At 49.8% G+C, this 19,591-nt stretch overlaps 1 protein-coding gene across 2 annotated transcripts; it reads right to left on the bottom strand.

The window, feature by feature from the left end:
• Positions 1 to 4,476: 4,476 nt before the first annotated feature.
• Positions 4,477 to 14,587, bottom strand: XKRX (XK related X-linked). 2 transcript variants are annotated; one of them, XM_045029802.1, is made up of 3 exons: positions 14,253 to 14,587; positions 10,623 to 10,882; positions 4,477 to 6,081 (listed from the first exon to the last, which is right to left on the bottom strand). In XM_045029802.1, the coding sequence occupies exons 1-3, from the start codon at positions 14,585 to 14,587 to the stop codon at positions 5,339 to 5,341; spliced, it is 1,338 nt and encodes a 445-aa protein (XP_044885737.1). In that variant the 3' UTR covers positions 4,477 to 5,338. The 2 variants fall into 2 exon arrangements, with proteins under 2 accessions (XP_044885737.1, XP_044885734.1); XM_045029799.1 differs by having other exon boundaries at positions 4,477 to 6,084.
• Positions 14,588 to 19,591: the final 5,004 nt, after the last annotated feature.

Genomic DNA, 19,591 nt, shown 5'->3' on the forward strand with positions numbered 1-19,591 from the left:
GAGAGTTCCTACATGAGTCCATTTCTGAGCAAGTGGGAGAATGCACTCCCTGCTCTGTGCAGAAAGGACTTCCCACAATTGGCCAGGTGCTGTATGGGGCTTTTCACTTTCCTCCAAAGCAGTGGATAGCACTGGAGGCAGGCAGCAGATTCAGTAGTCTGGTTTGCTAGTCAAATCCTGTTCTCCATCTGCCTCCCCCACAAATTCTGCCACAGATGTTTTCTGAGAAAAATACAAAAGAGAGAGTATGACTGCACAGGTCAGTTAGGTTAGGTGTAACAGTTTAATTTAAACTGTCTCAGCTTTGCTACTGTGGGAGCGGGGCTTTGGAGTCAACCTGCAGTCCTGCTACCTTAGATAAGGATCAGGAAGCAGCAGCATCTAGGCCTGATTTATAGAATCATAGAATCTCAGGGTTGGAAGGGACCTCAGGAGGTCATCTAGTCCAACCCCCACCTTTGCAGATTTGCACACCTGCTGAGCACCTGCAGTTCTCATTGACTTCTGCTGGAGCTATCAGGCCTACAGTGATCAGGACAGTGGAAGACCAAGAAATCTCATGTGTGTAGGGTACCAGATTTGGAATCCGGACACCTGGGTTCTTCTATGCCTGCCTTTGTCACTGATTAGCTGGGTGACCCTGTACAAGTAATTTTTCCTCTCTGTCCCCACTGTCTATTTAGATTGTAAGTTCTTTGATACAGGGACTGTCTTTTACTATGTACAGTAGAACCTCAGAGTTACCGATACCTCAGGAATGGAGGTTGGTTGTAATTGAAATGTTCGTAACTCTGAACAAAATGTTATGGTTGTTCTTTCAAAAGTTTACAATTAAACATTGACTTAATACAGCTTTGAAACTTTACTATCCAGAAGAAAAATGCTGCTTTTAACCATCTTAATTTAAATGAAACTAGCACAGAACGTTTCCTTACCTTGTCAATTTTTTGTAAACTTTCCCTTTATTTTTAGTAGTTTAAATTTAACACAGTTATGTACTGTATTTGCTTTTCCTTCCTTCTTTCTTTTTTTCTCTCTGCTGCTGCCTGACTGCGTACTTTCAGTTCCAAATGAGGTGTGGTTGACCAGTCAGTTCATAACACTGGTGTTTGTAACTCTGAGGTTCTACTGTACATGTTCAGCTCCTAGCGCAAATAGGGCCCTGATCCATGTTGGGGCCCCTTGGTGCTACTGTAAAAGAACTAATAACAAAATCCAGGTGGATGTTACTGGATGTTGAGTGGGACAATGAAAAGCTTCCCTGTAAAAACAGAGCTCCCTGTATTGCTGCATGGTACTTGGCCAGTGTCCCTTTCACTCCAGCATGCACGCACGCACACACACACGCACGCACACACTCAGGAATCCCTAATCAGCTCAGAGCTCTGCCTTGTCTGTGACACAGGTGCCAGCAAGTGCATAGCTGCACCTGGAGCTGGCAGCTGGAAAACACTGTAAAGGGGCCACAGCCAGGGGTGAATATTGTTTTCCCCCAACCCTCCCTTTACTGTAGCATGCCCCTGCTCCTATTCTGTAAGGGGAGAATGTGATAGAGAGGGGGGGAGAGGATGATGGGCCCCGTTTTCTCTCCCCCTCTCAAGGGCAGTGCCCTCCTATTCCCACCCTTGCCATACATCCCCCATGGAACTATCCCCTGTGCCAGTCTGACCTGCCTGTGTGGGAGGCAGCCGATAATCATGGGGCTGAGGTGGACACAGCTTCTCTTCTCTAACACTGGAAACTTCAAAGCGCTACTGTGGGAACGCTCCTGCAGCAGCACTTTGAAGTATGAGTGTGTTTGCACTCCTGGTAATCCACCTCCATGAGAGGATTAGCTCTGAGGGCTGGGAACACGGCTCCCAGCCCTCGGAGCCTGTCTACATTAGCACTTTAAAGTGCTCAGACTTGCTACGCTCAGGGGGGTGATTTTTCACCCCCCTGAGCCAGCAAGTTAGAGCGCTACAAAATGTAAGTGTAGACAAGCCCGTAGTGGCTCTAGGAGGCACAGGTCTCCTCTACACAGGGTATTAAGCCATCAGGGACCACCCAATGGCATAGCTGCACTGCACAACTCCCCAGTGTAGACAGACAGCACTCCTGTAAGCACAGGGAAGGCTACACTGATGCATTTTCATAGCCAGTCAGCACTAGAGCTAAGCACTAGTTCAGCCATGCTAGTGGCTAGACACCAATACCTGGAGCAAACCTCCAGTATGGACTGGCCCTTCGGCAGTAGGTGGGGTGGCATGCACCTCCCATGTGGGAGAGGACATTAGAATGCACCTAAGTGGTGGAACTTAACCCTTAGGATGCTGCAGTGCAGGAGGCTTATGCACAGGCACTACCCTCCGTCACTGGGGACAAATTTGTAATTTTGTATTTGGTGCCCAGATGTTTAGGATTTACACCGCACCTTAGGGTAGGTAGGAATCATGGTGATGAGCATATCAGAAACAGATGGATAAGTAACCTGCCTTCTACAAGAACCCAAACTCTCCAACCCACCTGCCATCATCTGGGAATGAAAGGGTGACCTAAGGTCTGTGCTTGGTGAATTTCTGTGATGCCATGAGGACTGATTCAGCAGGGAAGGGACTAGCCTGCAGGGGTCTGTTTCCCCAAGGGCCTTCCTTCCCCACTGTGTCACTCATCTGCATTTTCCGGGTCTGACGTTCCAAACACAGCAAATCCCTTGTATTTAACTAATTGCTCATCTAGCCTCTGGGAGAACTCCCACCATGCTGGCTAATCAGTCTTCTCCATGCTGGACTGATTTTTCTGGACAAAACTCTTATCTATGTTGCCCCCCAAGCTGAGACTCAACTCCCTGATGAGTATCGTGCCATGTCTGTGAAATACAAGTGACTAAGCCAGATAGTCTGTGCAGCACCTGGCTGCCTGTATAGGCTGCCAGCCTTTGTTTTGTCTCCCCATGCTCAAAAACAGGTTATGCAGGTTAGCAATTCCTCCACATGCTTCTGTAGCAAAACTTCCCTTCAGGGCTCCCCGAGGTATGACACATTCAGGGAGAAACCTCCCTCTCTGGCTTAGGTCTCCAGGTATTACTTGTATTGCCATCTGGTGGGAGTAATGTCCTGCCTGCACATGAGCCCCACCAGGAAAGCTTCTACACCTGCCACAGCTAGTTTAGAAAATGTTCACAGATAAGAGTTGGATCCTGCTATCCCTTGCTTTCTCCTGGCAGTGCCTCTGTGGAGAGGCTAAACAGGTTTGAGTTGCAAGGCTGGTTTTGTTTGCCCAGCCCTGCTTTCGACATTTCCTGCTCACCAGCTGTCAGGGCAGACTTGAGGGCTGATATTCATAGTGCTAGGTGAGAGCACCGAGACTAGGCAGGAGCTGGGTGTAGTGCTATCCTTCACTTGCAGAGCTCTAGTGCAGTGGTTCTCAAAGTGGGTCAGACCCCCATTTTAATGGGGCTGTCAGGGCTCACATTAGACTTGCTGGGACCCAGGACTGAAGCCCAAGCCCCATCACCTGGGGCCAAAGCCGAAGTCTGAGCCCTACTGTCTGGGCGCAAAAGCTGAAGCTTGAGGGCTTCAGCCTTGGGTGGGGGGGCTCAAGTTGCAGGCCCCCCGTCTAAGACTAGCTCTTAGTTTCAGCTTTGACCCCCCAGCCTGGGGCAGTGGGGCTCAGGCTTTGGCCCCCTGCCTGGGGCAGTAGGGCTCGGGTGTGCTCAGGCTTTGGTCCCCGCTCCTGGGGTCGTATAGTAACTTTTGTTGTCAGAAGGGGATCACGGTGCAATGACATTTGGGAACCGCTGCTCTAGTGACACAGAGGTGTTCTCTCAGGCTTGCTGTGACCTCCAGGATGGCTGCTGCCTAGGCTCAGGGCTATTATTTAGACAAGACCCTCCGTGCACCCAGATACTGGATGCTGTGCTCTGAGGTATGAGATGTGGTACTTTATCTATACTCTGCTGCTGGGGCCTCCCCCACTGGGTCAGGGACAGTAATGTTAGCATTTGCAGTTATCTCCACTGCAAACATAAGACTGCATTCCCCATGTCTCCCTGGAGAGGGCGCTCTTCCCTCCAGAGATTTGTTTAGCAAACAGCTAGAGGAGGGAAGTTGGTAAATAGTGTGTTGCAATTGGATGTGGGACTGAGGGAAGTTTGAAGCCAGACTAGACTTCCCTGGAATTCAGGGGCCTTTCAGGCTGATGTCTTGGAGATGGGCCAAGCTGTTCAGATCTGGATCCAGACTTTCCCAGAGGATGAAGGGGCAGGATCCAGTGTTCAATTTGGACTCAACTAGCAAACACTACCACAAGCCACAGAGAAAGGAATAAACACACACCTAACTGGGGCACTATTGAACAGTTAGAGCCCAGGAGCAGGGAGGAGGAAAATTCTCCTGATTTCCACCCACTGAGCATGAGTCGCTGGAACTCTCAGCCTCTTCAAACCCAACCGCGTGATGCTGCCCACAAAAAAACAGAAGAGACAAAAGCCAGACCCAAAGTGACATCAGTTCCTTTAAAACACAGAACATTTCCCACCATGTCAACTTCAAGATTCATCCTTTGTGAGTTCAACAAATGTACAGTAATAACCAGAGAGAGAACACCGGGTATGGGGAAGACAGGGCACAATCATGAACAACGTCCCTTCTGCTGAGATACAGCTGAGACGTGCAGTGCCAAGCAAAGGCACAGGGCAGCAGGGGTGTACAGGGATGCATGGACTTACTTGGAGACAGAAATCTCCTTTCATGGCAGCAGAGGGTGGCGCCTGCACTCCAGGTTGGGTGTGCAATTGACGCAGTGTATTGGTGGGCAATGGAGGTCTGGACGAGCAGAGAGTCAGGGACTGGACTCCTCTCCTACCCCGAACCAGGGGTCTCCTGACAAGTTAGGAGGTGGGGGTGGGGACAAGTGCGCACTTTACTCATGCAGTGTGGGTGTCATAATGGAGACTGAACTTGCCCCTCCTGCTGGACACCTCAGTGTGCAGCAGGAGCAGAGTGTGGAGGGGTGGGATTCTGGGTCCACAGGCGCCAGACCCCGCCATGACATCAAAGTGCCGAGATCTGCAGTGTGGGTGGCACAGGAGAATTCTGGTCTTGGTGCCTGTTCAGCTTATATCTGCTTTGTGCTAGTGACTGGTAAGGAGGCCCCTTGGGCCCAGCCTGGCTGGTCTCCTCTTCATAAATCACAGCTTTGCTGCCTGGCTGCTCCCGCCCCATTCAGTCTGTAAACAGGCACGTGTCACAGCTAGACACCGGGCAAGCGCCAGGCAAGTGCTTTCGATCAGTCATTAACATCGGCAACTGCCTCGTGTTGTATCTTTTGGACCTGCTCCCTCCCCCTGCTGTGTGCATCAGACCATGCTGTGCCTCACGCCAGACTCGCAGGGTGTATCGAGCTGTGTGGGCCTGACTGGTGCACACCGCTGGCAGCAGACACACTGCAGGAAGTCAGAGACATTGTGCCGGAAGAGCTGGCGACATGGGTGCAGGTACTGGAAGAAGAGGAGCATGAAGAAGATCGCCAGACAGTAGCCCACCAGCAGCTGCAGCACCAGCAGTGGGGCGCAGATGTAGTCAAACACGTCTGTCTTGAAGAGGTACCAGAGGACAAGCAGGACAGCGTTCTCTGCCAGTCTCACAGCATAGTACGTGGCCAACCGGCCCCAGTTCTGTGCCTTGTCTATCAGGTCCCGGTCAGCCAGCTTCAGCTGCACAGCCGACCAGCAGAATATGTTGATGCCAGCATACAGGAGGGTGACGGAGCACAGCACCACCACGGTGCCCACCCGGCTAAAGTTCTTTTCAACATTGTCGGGCAGCTGGGCGCCGCTACACCAGAATCGCACCCACGGCAGGAAGAAGAGGATCAGCAGGTTGGCGAGCATAATGGGGATGATCCAGTGCTTGAAGACGCTGCAGAAGAGCACCAGGACGGCCACACGGGTGGAGATCTCCAGGCTGCGCCACAGGATGATACAGATGAATGCCAGCGGCCGCAGCTGGACCTTGTAGTCATCGTATTTTATCTGGATGGCCAGGATGTTGCAGACCAGCGCTCCATAGGTGACTGATACCAGGCAGATGCCCATCAGGACTGCTGCATGGAAGGGAAGAAAGGTGGTGACCAGGGGTGGTTAGAGGTTACACAGGGCAATGCACACATGCTGCTCTAGTCCATGACTTCCCCTCTGCCCCACTGTCCAAGCAGACCCTGGGTCAGACACAAAAGTCTCGGTGTGGACAGGGGCTTGGAGTGGGTACTGGGGAGGGACAACTCATGCCCAATTCAAGCAGGCATTGGGGAGGGATGACTCCTGGAGGGTGTGTGCAGGGGTCTGGAACTGGCACTGGGGCAGAATGGTTCACAGTGGTATGAAAAGGGGCTGGGAGCAGGCGAGGAGCAGGGGAGGAATAGCTTGTGGCAGGCAGCGGCAGGGGCCTACAACAGCTGCAGGTGAGGGACAGAAACAGTCTGGTTAGCTAGATCCCAAATGGGAAAGGAATGTCCCAGCCGATAACGGCCTGGTGAAGACAGTATGTCCTGGTGCCCTAAATCCTCCACAGCAAGCCTCTTTCTTCTTCCTGTATCTATAAGTGTAGCCACCCAAGACCCCTCTTCTGCCCAAAGTGGGAACATTTGCATTCCTTCTTACCTGCTGGGTGAGTGGGTGCTCAGCAGTAGGTTAATGTACCATCTACACCTTCCCTCACCCCACTAATTCAGACAGCTAACAAACCCCATGTCACTCCAGAAAGGAGATTCAGTTGAGCCCAGATGCCAGCAGGCCCAGAGCCATGGCTGCCCCTGCGTCAGCTAGGCCTGAATTTGGCTTAAGACCTCTGAGTTAGGGTAAAATTCTGCTCTTGGCTGGGGTTGTGCAGTTGTAACTGGGCAAGATCTGGTGGCCCAGGTGCTCAAATACAATGGGGAGTGGTGTGGTATAAGCACCTAGGTAGGTAATGCAGTAGCGAGGAGGGCAGGCTGCAGGACAGCCATGAATCCTGTTTGGCCCTATTCCCTTTTCTGTCTCTACAACTATAACCCACCCAGGCCCTGTCCAGACTGAGGCTTGTTAACTGCATTGGACTCAGTCATCAGACCCAATTATTGCTGCGATCCGCACCTAACACAGTTATAAACTAGGCAAGAAAGTGGCTGCAGACTTGCGACGGGGCAATCTCTGACAGATTCTGCTAGGAGAGTTATGTTTAAGCAAGTCTCTGTCCACCCTTATTTAGTGACTAATGTCCTGTGAGCCACAGCAAGTCAATGCAGGACATACTTTGTCTCATGTTTCAGCAGCAGCCAGGCAAACGATCAGATACTATGATATCAATGTACTGTAGTACGTGTGGGAGGAGTGAGCTTTTGTCCTGTGTGTTACAAAGTCAGTCTTTATATACAGGAAACGTAGCTGGCCTGGTCACTCTAGTTCAGCCTGGACAGGGAAACTGTGCTGCAGCCATAAAGGAAAATTGCTTTTGATCTCAGGTTTAGTAAGTAAATGATCTATTTGCTATTGTGGCATGTAGATTCAAGATGTACAGACAAGCTCCCTATGCAAATGCCTTAGCAAGGGTTACTTTCCTGCATCTGTTGCTGGAATGGCCAGAGGTTTTATTCCAGAGCTTCTCAAACATTTCCTTAGTATGGATCACACCTGAATGGAGATTTTCTAGGGGACGCTTTCCCTCACATTCATGATCACACAGCATCCCTGGGCAACTATGGCACTGGCTTATGTAGAAAAGTAATACTAGGGGGGAAAGGTGCTTTTAACTGTCCAGCAAGGAAGGCAGGCAGCACAGTCTGGCTAGTCGGCACTCCATGAACCACCAGCAAGTCCCCAGTGATGCATGGACCACAGTGTGGGACCCAGAGTGTTTTACAGTTACAGAGGATACAGAGTGTACAGGTAAACCCTGGAAGGGCCTCATGGAATGAAAAGGAGAGTTTCTTTCTGTGCTTTGTGAATAATCTCCTCTTCTTTCCTAGAGAGCAATGCATTATTTGTGACCTGGAATACTGCTCATTGCACAAAACCTTAAATTGCACGTGGACATGAAGATCAGTGGAAACTGGGTGTCATTCTCCTATTAATTCATGCCCCTTTGGGTGTGTAAGTGTTTAGCAGCTTAAGGCATATGAGACATACACAGGAATGGAAATCTCCACTTTCTGAACTAGTAAACTTTTATGTAAACTAGCGATAAACACCAGTTTCAAACTAAAATTTCATACAGACAATGCCTTGTTTATACTGCTCTATATACTATACACTGAAATGTAAGTACAATATTTATATTCCAATTGATTTTTCTTATAATGCTATGGTAAAAATGAGAAAGTGAGCAATTTTTCAGCAAGTGACACTTCTGTATTTGTATGTCTGATTTTGTAAGCAAGTAGTTTTTAAGTGAGGTGAAACTTGGGGTATGCAAGACAAATCAGATTCCTAAAAGGGGTACAGTAGCCGGGAAAGGTTGAGAACCACTGCATCAGGAGGTTACATTGTTTACATACATGAGGAATTGGAAAGCTTGGTTTACACATGTACTGATTATATGCCCAATCCTGCTCCCAGTCAATGGAAAACCTCCCTTTGACTTTAACAATAGTAGGCTCAAGTTGTAATAAATTAGATGCAATACTACTGTTTTGTGCTTCTAGAGCTGCTTCTATCTGCAGCTCTCACAGCGCTTCACAAACATTAATTAATCTAGCCTCACCACACCTGCAGGAGGTAGGTACATGCTGTTATCTTCAGGGGAAAACTGAGTCACAAGTTAGAGCTTGCTTTAGGTCACACGGGAAATGTGTGGCAGAGCCACACAAGGACCTAGGTCACCTCCCTTCCTGGCCTGCACCTTATCCATGAGATCATCTTCCCTACCCAAAGCCAATTTACTTTACCAGTCCTGGGCCAGGTCCATGCTTAACTTTACTCATGGGAGCAATCCAGTTGAAATTTATAGCCCCCATCCCTGGCTAGTTAAATCAACAACGCTGCTAAGTCAATAGGGCTACCATGAATCACACCAACCAAGGATATGGACCTATGGGACCCCCTCTGGCTGAGATTCTGTGCTGTGCCTCTCAGAGGAGCAGCATGAACTTGCAGCCCCGGGGGAGGGGAGTTATGGTGGTTTTAAGCCACTTTTGTTCCCTCCCCGTCCTGGACCAGTCCAGGGTCTGGAGAGGCCCTTGGTGTAGCTCTGGGAGCCTCTCTTAATTACCACAGCTTCCCCAAAATCTCCCCAGTGATGCAAGCTGTGGCCTCACTCCGGCACACCACTCCTGCCTCAGCACAACCCATACACCCCAACTTGCAAGGGGGTCCTAGGAGGTAGCCTTATCTTCCACAGTGCCCCTACAAGGGGAATCCTTCCATGCTGGAAGCAGGGCATTTTGGGCCTCTTTACACTGCTTCTGCCCTTTCACACAACATGAATGGCTCAAAGCACGAGTGAGGTGCTCACCCTCTAATTCTATTAAATGAGACTGAGACGGTAGCTCTCAGGATTTTATAAGCAGAGAGTCACTAAACACAGCACTCATTGTACATTAGGAATAGCAACTGATTGGATAAAACCCAATTTCCGCCTCATCATTTATACTATTAGCTTAAATTAAGGTTTATTTTGGTTTGGAGTCTGTTTCCTTGCCTGGATCCTAAGAGCTTTAGTGATTTTTTCCATGGACGTCATATGAACTTATCTGTGGCTGCACCAGATTTAAATGTGACTACGAAAAATTCTTTTAAAATATACGTAACAGTAAGATGAGCTCTGGAATGGAAGCAGCTTCCAAAGGAGACAGAATCACATAAAGGGAGATGTTAAAGCCCTACCTCACTATGCCCCTAGTGGAGATGGGGAATCTAACTTTTATGGCCTTCAGCACCACGGTACCATATCACCTCACATTGGTTCATGGATTTTAGCCTCCCAACACCCCTATGGGGTAGGGAAGCATTATCCCCAATTGACTGTTGGGGGACTGAGGCACAGGGTAGACTGTGACTCTGTAAGGTCACACAGGCAGTCAGTGGGTGAGACAGGAATTGAACCCAGATGTCCTGAGCCCCACACCAGTGCCCTAGCCACTAGGCCATCATTCCCTCACCTACAGGGCTTTACTCTACAAGAGAGAGAGAGTCCTGCATGGAAAAATAAGCCAGAGACTGAACTAGAGATGTTTCTTTTCCATCCTTTTTGGGTGATACATCAAGTTTAGAAGACTTAGATCTTAGCTGTATGAGCCAGTGCCTAAGACATCCTATTCAGCAGTGTGCTGCCCTACCTGCCATGGAGCTTTTCTCTGGTACGAAACAGGCTCCACAAAGATGTTACCCACAAGTCTGAGTTTGCTACCTAAACATTCCCCTCTAGTATCATTTGGATACTGCATTGGTCTTCACCTGCTCTCCCAAAGCATGATGCAGCATTGCTATGTGCTGTTAAACATCTGTCACCTTCCATTCCAGAGGGGGTTGAACTAAAGGACTAGCCTGTTCTTATGAGACTTCCACTGTGCATTTGCAGACCTGATAGACTTGGATAAGCACTCGAATTTCTGGGCCTGCAACTTGAGCCTCACTGGTCACTACCCATGCTGCCCCATTCCTCCTTTACCTCTGGCAGTGGGGACATACATCTCAATGATGCTGATGTACAGCTGCAGCGTGAGCTGCGGGGTGGAGCCCAGGAAGGCCTGGATCACTGCCATGCGCTTGAAGGCATTGCGGTGTGTGACCAGCTTGCGGATCGAGTGGCCGACCTCCTGCTCCAGCTCCACCTCAGAGCCCTTCCTGAGCTTCTTCTTGCGTGTGATGGTAACGTATGGCTCCTCCTGCCGCCCCGAGCAACAGTAAACCACCAGGGCCTCCACGCACCTGCACAGACAAAGCAGCCCATCAGCTCAGCCAGCCTGCACCCTCACCAGGGACCCTGTCATGCTCCTCTGCAAGTCTCTCCTTGTCGGCATCCTCCCCAGCAGGAGTTTGCTGATTCCACTCAAGCAGTTTAGCAAGGAGGCAACTAGTGAAGGAGAGCATGGCAAGGCAAACAGCACCCCCCTTCCCAAACCAGGGGCAGGGCACTACATTTGCATTTTGGGAAACATGCACCCCAAAACACGCTTTGCTCTTCTGCAATGCTTGAAAGGAGCAGAGGTAGGTAGGGGTGTGGGTGGGTGTGTAAAAAAGAGAGAGAGATCCCCTTCCTAACCTGTTGGCATGACAGTTCTGGCAGCATGGCCTTTTCCCCCTTGTCATCCATGCATTTTGTTTGATTTACTTTAGCCCAGGGAACAGGTACCCTGGAGTCTTTGCCACAACCAGGTCCTCACTGGCCTCCTTAGAGTAAGTGAAGGGTTGGGGGAGTGGGGAGTCCTTCTACTTATGCTGTATGTGGTAGTTTATGGCTGGTTTTGCCAGCCCTGGAGACCATTCTTACACTGTGCATCTCTGAAATATTCTGGCCCTTGGTTTTCTTTGGAAATCTGCATTACATTACTCTCAGCACTTGTAAGAGTCAGTTCAATATCCATCAAAATCACTAGGGGCAGAGTAAGTATGAGAGAAAGAGAAACGGTTTGCTGAAAAGAGCTAACACCTAAATGTGTTTAGCTTCAGCTTGGAAACCAATACGCTCTAGGACTGATAGTGGAAAACTTTATTAGGACAATCGGTGGTACAAGAGAAATCGCCATTTTTCAGACCAAGTGGAATTAGATCTCTGCACCACTTCTCTTATGGGACCCGAACCTCGCCTGGTTACATGTTGTGTTGCAAACTCTGAACTGAAGCCACATTCATCTGAAAGGACCAGTTTCCAGTGAGCCCAGAGCCAATGTATGACTCAGTGAAACTAGGTGAGACTCAGCAGTTTGGACTCCAGGGCTGCACTTGAAAGGGTTTGCAGACAAGTCTCTCTAGAACGTTCCGAGGCGCCTCTCACTTCAGCCACGTGCCTGCAGATGTCACAACAGAAGGCATTACAGGCACTCTACATTTGGCCTTTTGCTGCTGAAATGAATGGGGGCCATTTGCAGCATCGTCCCCTTGTAGAGAGATCCGGCTGTGTGCTTTCACACAGCTAGAGTCTGCAAGATGAGTTAGGCATTTGGGGCAAGGTGTGGGATCAGAGAGGCCCTGCAGATGGCCTCTACTCAATGGTACAATTTATGCTACCATTAAAACTGGCAGTGGAAATTTAGCCCTAAAATAACTCTCATCCTGATCAAATGGCCTGATGGAAGTCCCCAAAAACTTGGATATTCAGTCAAGGACAGCATTATCCCATTAGAGCTGAAAAATCGCATGCTGAGGGACACCCTGATACTCCTCCATTCTTTGCTTCCTGTAAGAAGGTGTAGCAGCTCTGAATCTCTGGGGGTTTGTGGGCACCGCATGAAGTGGAGGGCTCTGAGTTAGTTGTTCAGATGCCAGCTAGATATACCATATTGGCCTGCTTATCTCCTTCCCAAGAATTCTCCATGGAGACACCTGAACACCACCTGGGTGCATCCCAGGGCGACTGACACCCTCACAGACCGGAAGAGACACCCCTAGCCTGTTCCCCAGCCCAGCTGGAAACAGAAACTGGTTTTAAAAGCTTTATTGTTTTTTTAGTGAGCTCTAATGCAGCCAGCATGGCTTTCCCACAACATAGCCTGTTTTTACATACCCTGTCTTGCTGGAATAGGCAGAGCTAACACGGGGAGGGGCAGATTCCTGTCTGGAAGGAGGAATCACTGTCATTCTCTAGGAATGAGACCTAGGCTTCTTACCTTCCTGTTTACTGCACCCAGCTCCTCCTGTCTCCCTTGGGTCTATGGCTACAGCAGCCTGGGTGTCTCCCTGCTCCTAGGATTTTACTGTTCCAAAACTCACCCATTTGCACCAATGCTCTTCCCTTCCTTGTCCCATGTCTCCCCATCTCATCCTTCCCACGTCATCAAACCCAAGGTGACAGCTGCCTTCCCTCAGTCAGAGACAAGACTCCAGTCCCAGCCACATCTTATTCTCATCTCAGCTCTGAAACGGCCCCAGCAAGAGAATTTGCCCCTTCCCCCATGCCATACAGCTGTGACTACACAGACTTCATTAGCCAATTCTCTGTTTCTCAGTGTGGCCAACTAACTCAGAGGGGACAAGAAGTGCAAAAAGCAATCATGAAAAAGAAGCCTTTGTTAGAGAATAGTTCACTGCAGACCTCCCTTACAGAGAGACAGTAAGCATTTAGTCTGGAATGGGTGAGGCAGGAAGCTGCCTGGGTAGGTTCCAGTGACCACTGTCTTTGGGGGAGATGGCTGGGTAGGAAACTCCTGTGGTTCATTTCCATTGGGGTTAGGAGGAGAAGAGGAAATCTCCAGGGCTTTATTCCTCTGAGCCTGTCTTTGGGTAGAGGAAAGAGAGAGAAAATGGAACTATTTTGAGATAATGAACTGTCTCAGCCTCATGAGGTTTTGCTAAGTTACAGATTCTATTTTTTGTAAGGCAGCTGAATCCAAGCCTAAACCTGGTTTGCTTACTTGACCTTTCATAACTACTCTTGCATTGCTGTGGGCAGGAAGAAACAGGTTGCAATCTCCCATATGATGCTAAAGGGAACCAAATGCAGTAGCCTGGAGCTCCTGGCACCTATAGAATCATGGAATATCAGGGTTGGAAGAGACCTCAGGAAGTCATCTGGTCCAATCCCCTGCTCAAAGCAGGGCCAATCCCCAGACAGATTTTTGCCCCAAACAGTCCACTCAAGGATTGAACTCATAACCCTGGGTTTAGCAAACCAATGCTCAAGCCACTGAGCTATCTGTCCCCCCATATAGCTAGTATGTACCACAGGGAAGGATCTAGGAACTACCCTACAGCTCCTACACCTCTCCTTACAGGGACTGGGCAGCTAAGAATTTACCCACAGCCAGAGCTGCTACTACACCACTCCCCAGAGAGCCTCTCTAGTAACAGTAATATTAGCCTTCATAATGGTTTCCACTGACAAAGCACTATACAAACAGTAACTCTCAGCGGGGTAGAACTATAATGGCTGAGAGCTCTATCACAGCCAGCGCTCATGCATCATCCCCTAGGAGAACTCTGTACACGAAGCTTCCCTGGTCAACACAGTGTCCCTGGGACTGACTCAATGTGCAGCTGGTTGACTCAGGGAACAGATCATCTCATCCCTAGTTCATTGGGGCAGGGGAAGGGGGACGTGTATGTATTACAGTGGGGATGGGGAGGTATTCATGCTGCTCACCTGATGACAGGACCCAACTGTAGAATGTGCATCAGTAACACCAGTGGCTTGTCACTGGTCAAATCCCTGTGGACAAAAATGAGGGTCAGCTGGACCATGATGGATGGATACAACATGAAGAGAATGGTCATTGCAAGCCAGAAGTGATCATCAGAGTGACTGTAGGAGGAACACAGGAACCCAGCAGCCACACACTCGCCACAGAAGAGAAGTGTGGAGAAGATGATACTGAATGGTGGCTTTGTCTTGGGGGCTACAGGGGGCTCCCCTGTTTTTTCTTCAAGTTGGGGTTGGTCTGAACATTCCCCAATGGGAACCTCACACATGTTGTCCATCCTTGGAACCCCAGCCTCTCCAGTCTTATCAGCTCTGAGCTATTCTCCCCCTCCTTGAGCCCCAGAAGTGTTTAATGCAGTGATGAATTAACCCGGTTCAGCTCAGGAGCCTTTAAGAACCATCCTTTTTCAGTGGCTGTGCTCCCTTTCTCTGGGATGCAGCCTGCTACGAGGGGCAACGTGTAGTGTGTGTTGAATCAATCTACAAAAGAGCATTGGCTGTACAACTTCCTCACTTTCAAACCAGAGCCAGGCTGCTTCTGCCGGTCACGGGGCAACTGTACCCTAGACACGGACAACAGCAATGGCTCCTCCTAGCGAATGGTGATCCGATGCCAGGGAGGATAGCCTGGGGAGAGCTGTCTTGGCTTCTGTTTAAAAAAAAAAAAAAAAGAATCCAATTCAGGCAACTGAACTGGCGTCTCTTCCAAAGGAGCGTAGGAGCCACAGCCTGAGCAGGGAGCTGCAGCGCAGGGGAATGTCACCCGGGCTCCGGCCGGCGCCGAGAAGTTGGGGGATAATGGTCCACGCGGGGAAGTTGCTGCTGCTCTGGATCCAGGGCAGGGAGAGGTGCCCGTCCTAGACGGCGCCGTGCAGGTGCCCCTGTCCCGGCGCTGGAGGTCTCGGCACACAGCGGGCCCGGCTGGCAGGCTGCGCCCCGCTCGCAGCAGCGCCGGGCGGGCTCTCCGGGTCCATAGCGCGCCGCACGACCTGCCCGCAGCCAGGAGCTCTGTGCGCCCCGGCGGGCAGCTGGCCGCGGCGTCCTCCCCGGAGACGGGCTGCGCGGGGCTCTGCGGAGGAGGAGGAGAGACGGGCTGAGCGCGGGCACGCACGGCGGGAGCCGCCCGCCGATGGCTCACCCTCCCCGGCACCGCGTGGGCACGGGCGGGGACCAGCTCCCGGGCGCCCGCGGGCACCTCGGGCTCAGCCGCCCGCCCTGCTCCCCCAGCGGGCTCGGGCTGGGCGCGCTCCGCAGCCAGGGCAGCAGCCGACGGGCCAGTTCCCTCTTCCCCACCCCCAGCCGCGGGGCTCGCCCCGGCTGATGTGGCCCAGCAGGTGTGAGCGCTTCCGTGCGCCGGCTTCCCGGGTCCTAGCGCCCGCCCCCGTGGGGCGCGTGGCTCAGCGCCTGGAGCGGACTGCGGAGTCCCGCGGCGAGTCCCGAGAGGGTCTCCCAGTGGCGTTAATGGGGGGCTGGCACAAAGTATCCCCCTTCATCAGCCTCGTCGCTATTCTTTCAGTGCGCTGTTGCATGTCCCCCTCCCCCACCAGGCAGAGGGGACCTACACTCGCCCTGGGACCAGTCCTAGTCCTGCTCTTCCTCCCTCCCTGCCTTTTCCCTCTGCGTTTGCTTTGCTGCACCAGATCCGCGTTCCCACCCCCATGGGTTTCAATTCCCCAACTAAAATGATCAGCAATGAAATAGTTAATGCCGATCTGTAAAGTGTAAGCCTCTGTAGGCTTTAGTGTCAACCCCTAGTGAAACGACTGAAGGATGGGGGAGTTCCCACCTCTCGGTCATTTTGTCAGACTCTCTACAGACTGCATTGGTTACGTTCCCTTTGTGTTTTGAAGGTTTTCTTTGCAACTGTGAGGGCCTGAAACTTTTTAAAATGAAAACTGAGATTCTACAGAATCACCATAAACTGTGCAGACCATATAAGTACATCAAGTAGCCAGATGTTTGGCACTATTGTCCTAGACATTGTGGACTAGATTTTCAATAAAGTTTAGCATGTTGGGTGCACAAAGCTCCTTTGAAAATCAGGCTGTGATGATGGCTGCTGACTGAGTGACTCTCTCTAAGTACTGGCTGCTTTCCTTAGCTAACTGGCCCAATGCTGCCCTGAAGACCCTAGCTAGGCCCTTGAAGTTAGATTCCTCCTGCTCTCTACCATTCTCTGCACCCCTTCCTCTGCTTTGCAAAGGAGGAAGGAAGATGACAGATCACTGACTGTTCACAGAAGCTAACATGTGAGCGGAACTCAGCAGATCACTATCAGATCTTTGTTCTCACCCACCTAGGACCAGCCTCCGGGTGTGGAGTTTGTTTGCTGCCTAAGAAGCATAAATTGTGAGGCAGAAAAGTGGGGATCCTTCTAATGCACAATGAGATCAGACCTATTTCCAGAGTTAGTTTCTTGGTGAGGGGAAAGGTGGCTGAGTGAGGAGTCATGAATGTAACCAGGTTCTGTGTTAAGTGTGTCTGGGCACAGCTGTTCTCTGTGTAAGGGGAGGCTGTGTGAAAATAGATGTTACTGAGAAGTCATGACTGCAGCCAGCATTTGGGTAAGATGAAGTGGGCTGGAGCAGCTGGCCTCTGCAATGGCATGTGAATTCCTGTAGTAAACAAAGCAGGTATTTTCTTTTATTCTATAATCTAATGGGAAACTGATGAGATCTTAAAACACTTTTGACCTGCACCCTCTCCTAGCTATTCCTAAGAGCCCCACCTGAACGCCCTCCCCTAGCCTATTGATTAGGGTGTTTTCCCTTGTGTCTCCAGGGTCTCCATATGCCTGTGAGCTGGAGACAAGTGGGATGTCTCCTTGTCTAACACTGGGGGATGAAGATTTGAACCAAGGCAACAGAATAGACCTTCCCTCCATCCTGCAGGTCAGGGACCCCATATTCTTGCAGTCAGGGCTTGGGGCTATGGAAACATCACAACTGTAGATGTGGGAAGGACCTGGCGACCAGCACCATGTACCAGTCAGCATCTCTGACCACTTCCCCAATCACATCAACCCCAAGGCAGCACCAGCACCCCTGAAGCATCTGAAGAAGTGGTTTTTCACCCACAAAAGCTTATGCCCAAATAAATCTGTTAGTCTTTAAGGTGCCACCTAACTCCTCATTGTTTTTACCAGCACCCCTGTTCCTGACCTCAGTCCGGGATCATTCCTTCCGTTCCCAAATATCTGACCTCTTTCTTAATGCATGAGCACTGATACTGCCATGGGCTAATCAATAACTGTCAACAGGTCCTCAGAGCTTATATGCACTCTCCTTGTCTGCCAGAATTCAATAAGTGGTCTATGATCATATATACTGACAGCACCTGTTAGATGTGACTCAGCCATGGAATGTTTGTGATTGGCCAATTTTTCCTATTTTAGGGAGACCCAGAAGCTATAAGTAGCTTTAAAAGCTGCTTGCCAGACAGCCTCTTTGCAACTAGGCTGGCTTGAAAGGTGTTGATCCAAATGTATAGGAAAACAGTAAGCTGTGGTACTGTCCACTACACGTACTACCTCACCTCCTTCTGTAGCAGCCTTCATCCAACAGCCTCCCTGTGCTTTGCAAACATGAACCCTTACAACCCTTGTGAGTTAAGTAAGTGTTATCCCTGGTATACCGAGGGGAAACTGAGACATAGGAAGGCTGCCAAGGGTCACTTAGCATATCAGTAGCAGAACTGGAAATAGAATTTGGCTAGATGTTGGGGGGCTTTCACTACCATCAGAAGCTTTCTCTCTGAAACACACAGAAACCAGAGTACTTCATTATTGTGCTCCTTTCTCAAGTGGGTGTTCAGCAGGGCTGAGAAGTAAAAAAATAATTATGCTTTCAGCAAGTGGTCAATGTTTTCTCCTCAGCTCCTAGACAACACTATACCAGGCTACTAATATAGGGTGTTATAAGCATGAGGATGTCAGAAGCCCCAGAGGGAAGTATGTTCTATCTGAGAGAAGAGGAAAGGGAAGGCTAGATGAGACCTTTAGTGTCCCAGCTTACAGCTGCAATGGCCTATAAGAGTAACAATATAGGAAACTGCTATAGCACCTCTGTATCTACCTCTAGACCTTCCTAGGTGACCCTGCTTTCCAAAGGTCTCTGTAGGAAACAGGATGGCTGCCACCTGCCTTCATTTTGTGGGACAGTCAGTAGTGATTGATCTATTCTCCAAACAGAGCTGAAATATCTTCAGGGGCTGATGCAGCATCACAGTACAATGGCATTCATGCCACATTGTGACATAACACACATTCATCCCCCAGAACAAAGCAGTAAATGTGCAAAGCACAGCTGGCATCCTCTTCAATACACAGGTGCAGCCTGTGGACATGATTGGTCCCAGCATGCAATGCACCACCTTCATCTGAGCACTAAAGAAACATTGCATGCTGGGGCCAATCATGACCACACCTTTTCATTAACCATAAGAGCAACTTGTAATCTGCTCCATTTATGCAAATTAAATGCAACCCTCAGGATTCTGGCAAGCTGCCAGTGCAGCCTGCCTTCAGTTGAGCAATGCCCGAGCTCTCCTAATTCAACATAGTCATAGATTCTTAATTGTGTCTTTCCATATTTACTGATAAATGAATTAAATATAATTACTTAAGTGCATAAGCACTCTAATGCTGCCTTCTGTACAAGAATCTCCAAGTACTTCACAGGAATTAACCAATTAAGCTGCATATCTCCTACTGTGAGGTTGGTATGATCATCCCCATTTTATAGGTGAGGCACTGAGAGAGGTTAAGGGAATTGCCCTAGTTCACACAGCAAGTCACTGGCAGAGCTAGGATCAGAACCTACATCTGACTCAATCTTGTGCTTTAACAGATCATAAAACAAGATTGTAAGGATAAAATCTCAAGCTAAATTCTGCTCTCAAATCCACTTAGCACTTCCATTATAATCAATGGGATGGGCATGCATGTATCTGTGCTGAACTGGGCCTGAGGTTACTATGGAGAAGGCCTTGAACTCTCAGTTTATTGCAGAGCAGCAGTACAAAATAGGACAGAGGTAAACAAGGAGTGACTGTACAAGCAGAGAGAAGGAACAGAAATAAATCATTCCATGTGAAGCAAGAGTTAGTTCCCATCTGGAGAGTTGTGTGCCTGTTAGTTGCCATGCTGCAGAAGCGGTTGCTGCCTCTAAGATGAGCATAGTGCCAGGTGACATCAGGTATCTAAGAAATGGAACAGATCGGGGAGTGTCTTATTTCCCTGAATAAGAGGTGACCAAAGTTTCCCAATAGAAATTACAAAATGA

This window comes from Mauremys mutica, chromosome 9 (genome assembly GCF_020497125.1).
Source record: "Mauremys mutica isolate MM-2020 ecotype Southern chromosome 9, ASM2049712v1, whole genome shotgun sequence".
Taxonomy (NCBI): domain Eukaryota; kingdom Metazoa; phylum Chordata; order Testudines; family Geoemydidae; genus Mauremys; species Mauremys mutica.

Bases quoted from the DNA above. Each gene is read 5' to 3' on its own strand.
- XKRX (XM_045029799.1), bottom strand. From the start codon at position 14,587: ATGGACAACATGTGTGAGGTTCCCATTGGGGAATGTTCAGACCAACCC. The intron at 10,883-14,252 runs GTGAGCAGCATG...TTGTCTGTGCAG, and splicing joins CAGTTGGGTCCTGTCATCAG to GTGCGTGGAGGCCCTGGTGG. The intron at 6,085-10,622 runs GTAAAGGAGGAA...CCTTCCATGCAG, and splicing joins GTATGTCCCCACTGCCAGAG to CAGTCCTGATGGGCATCTGC.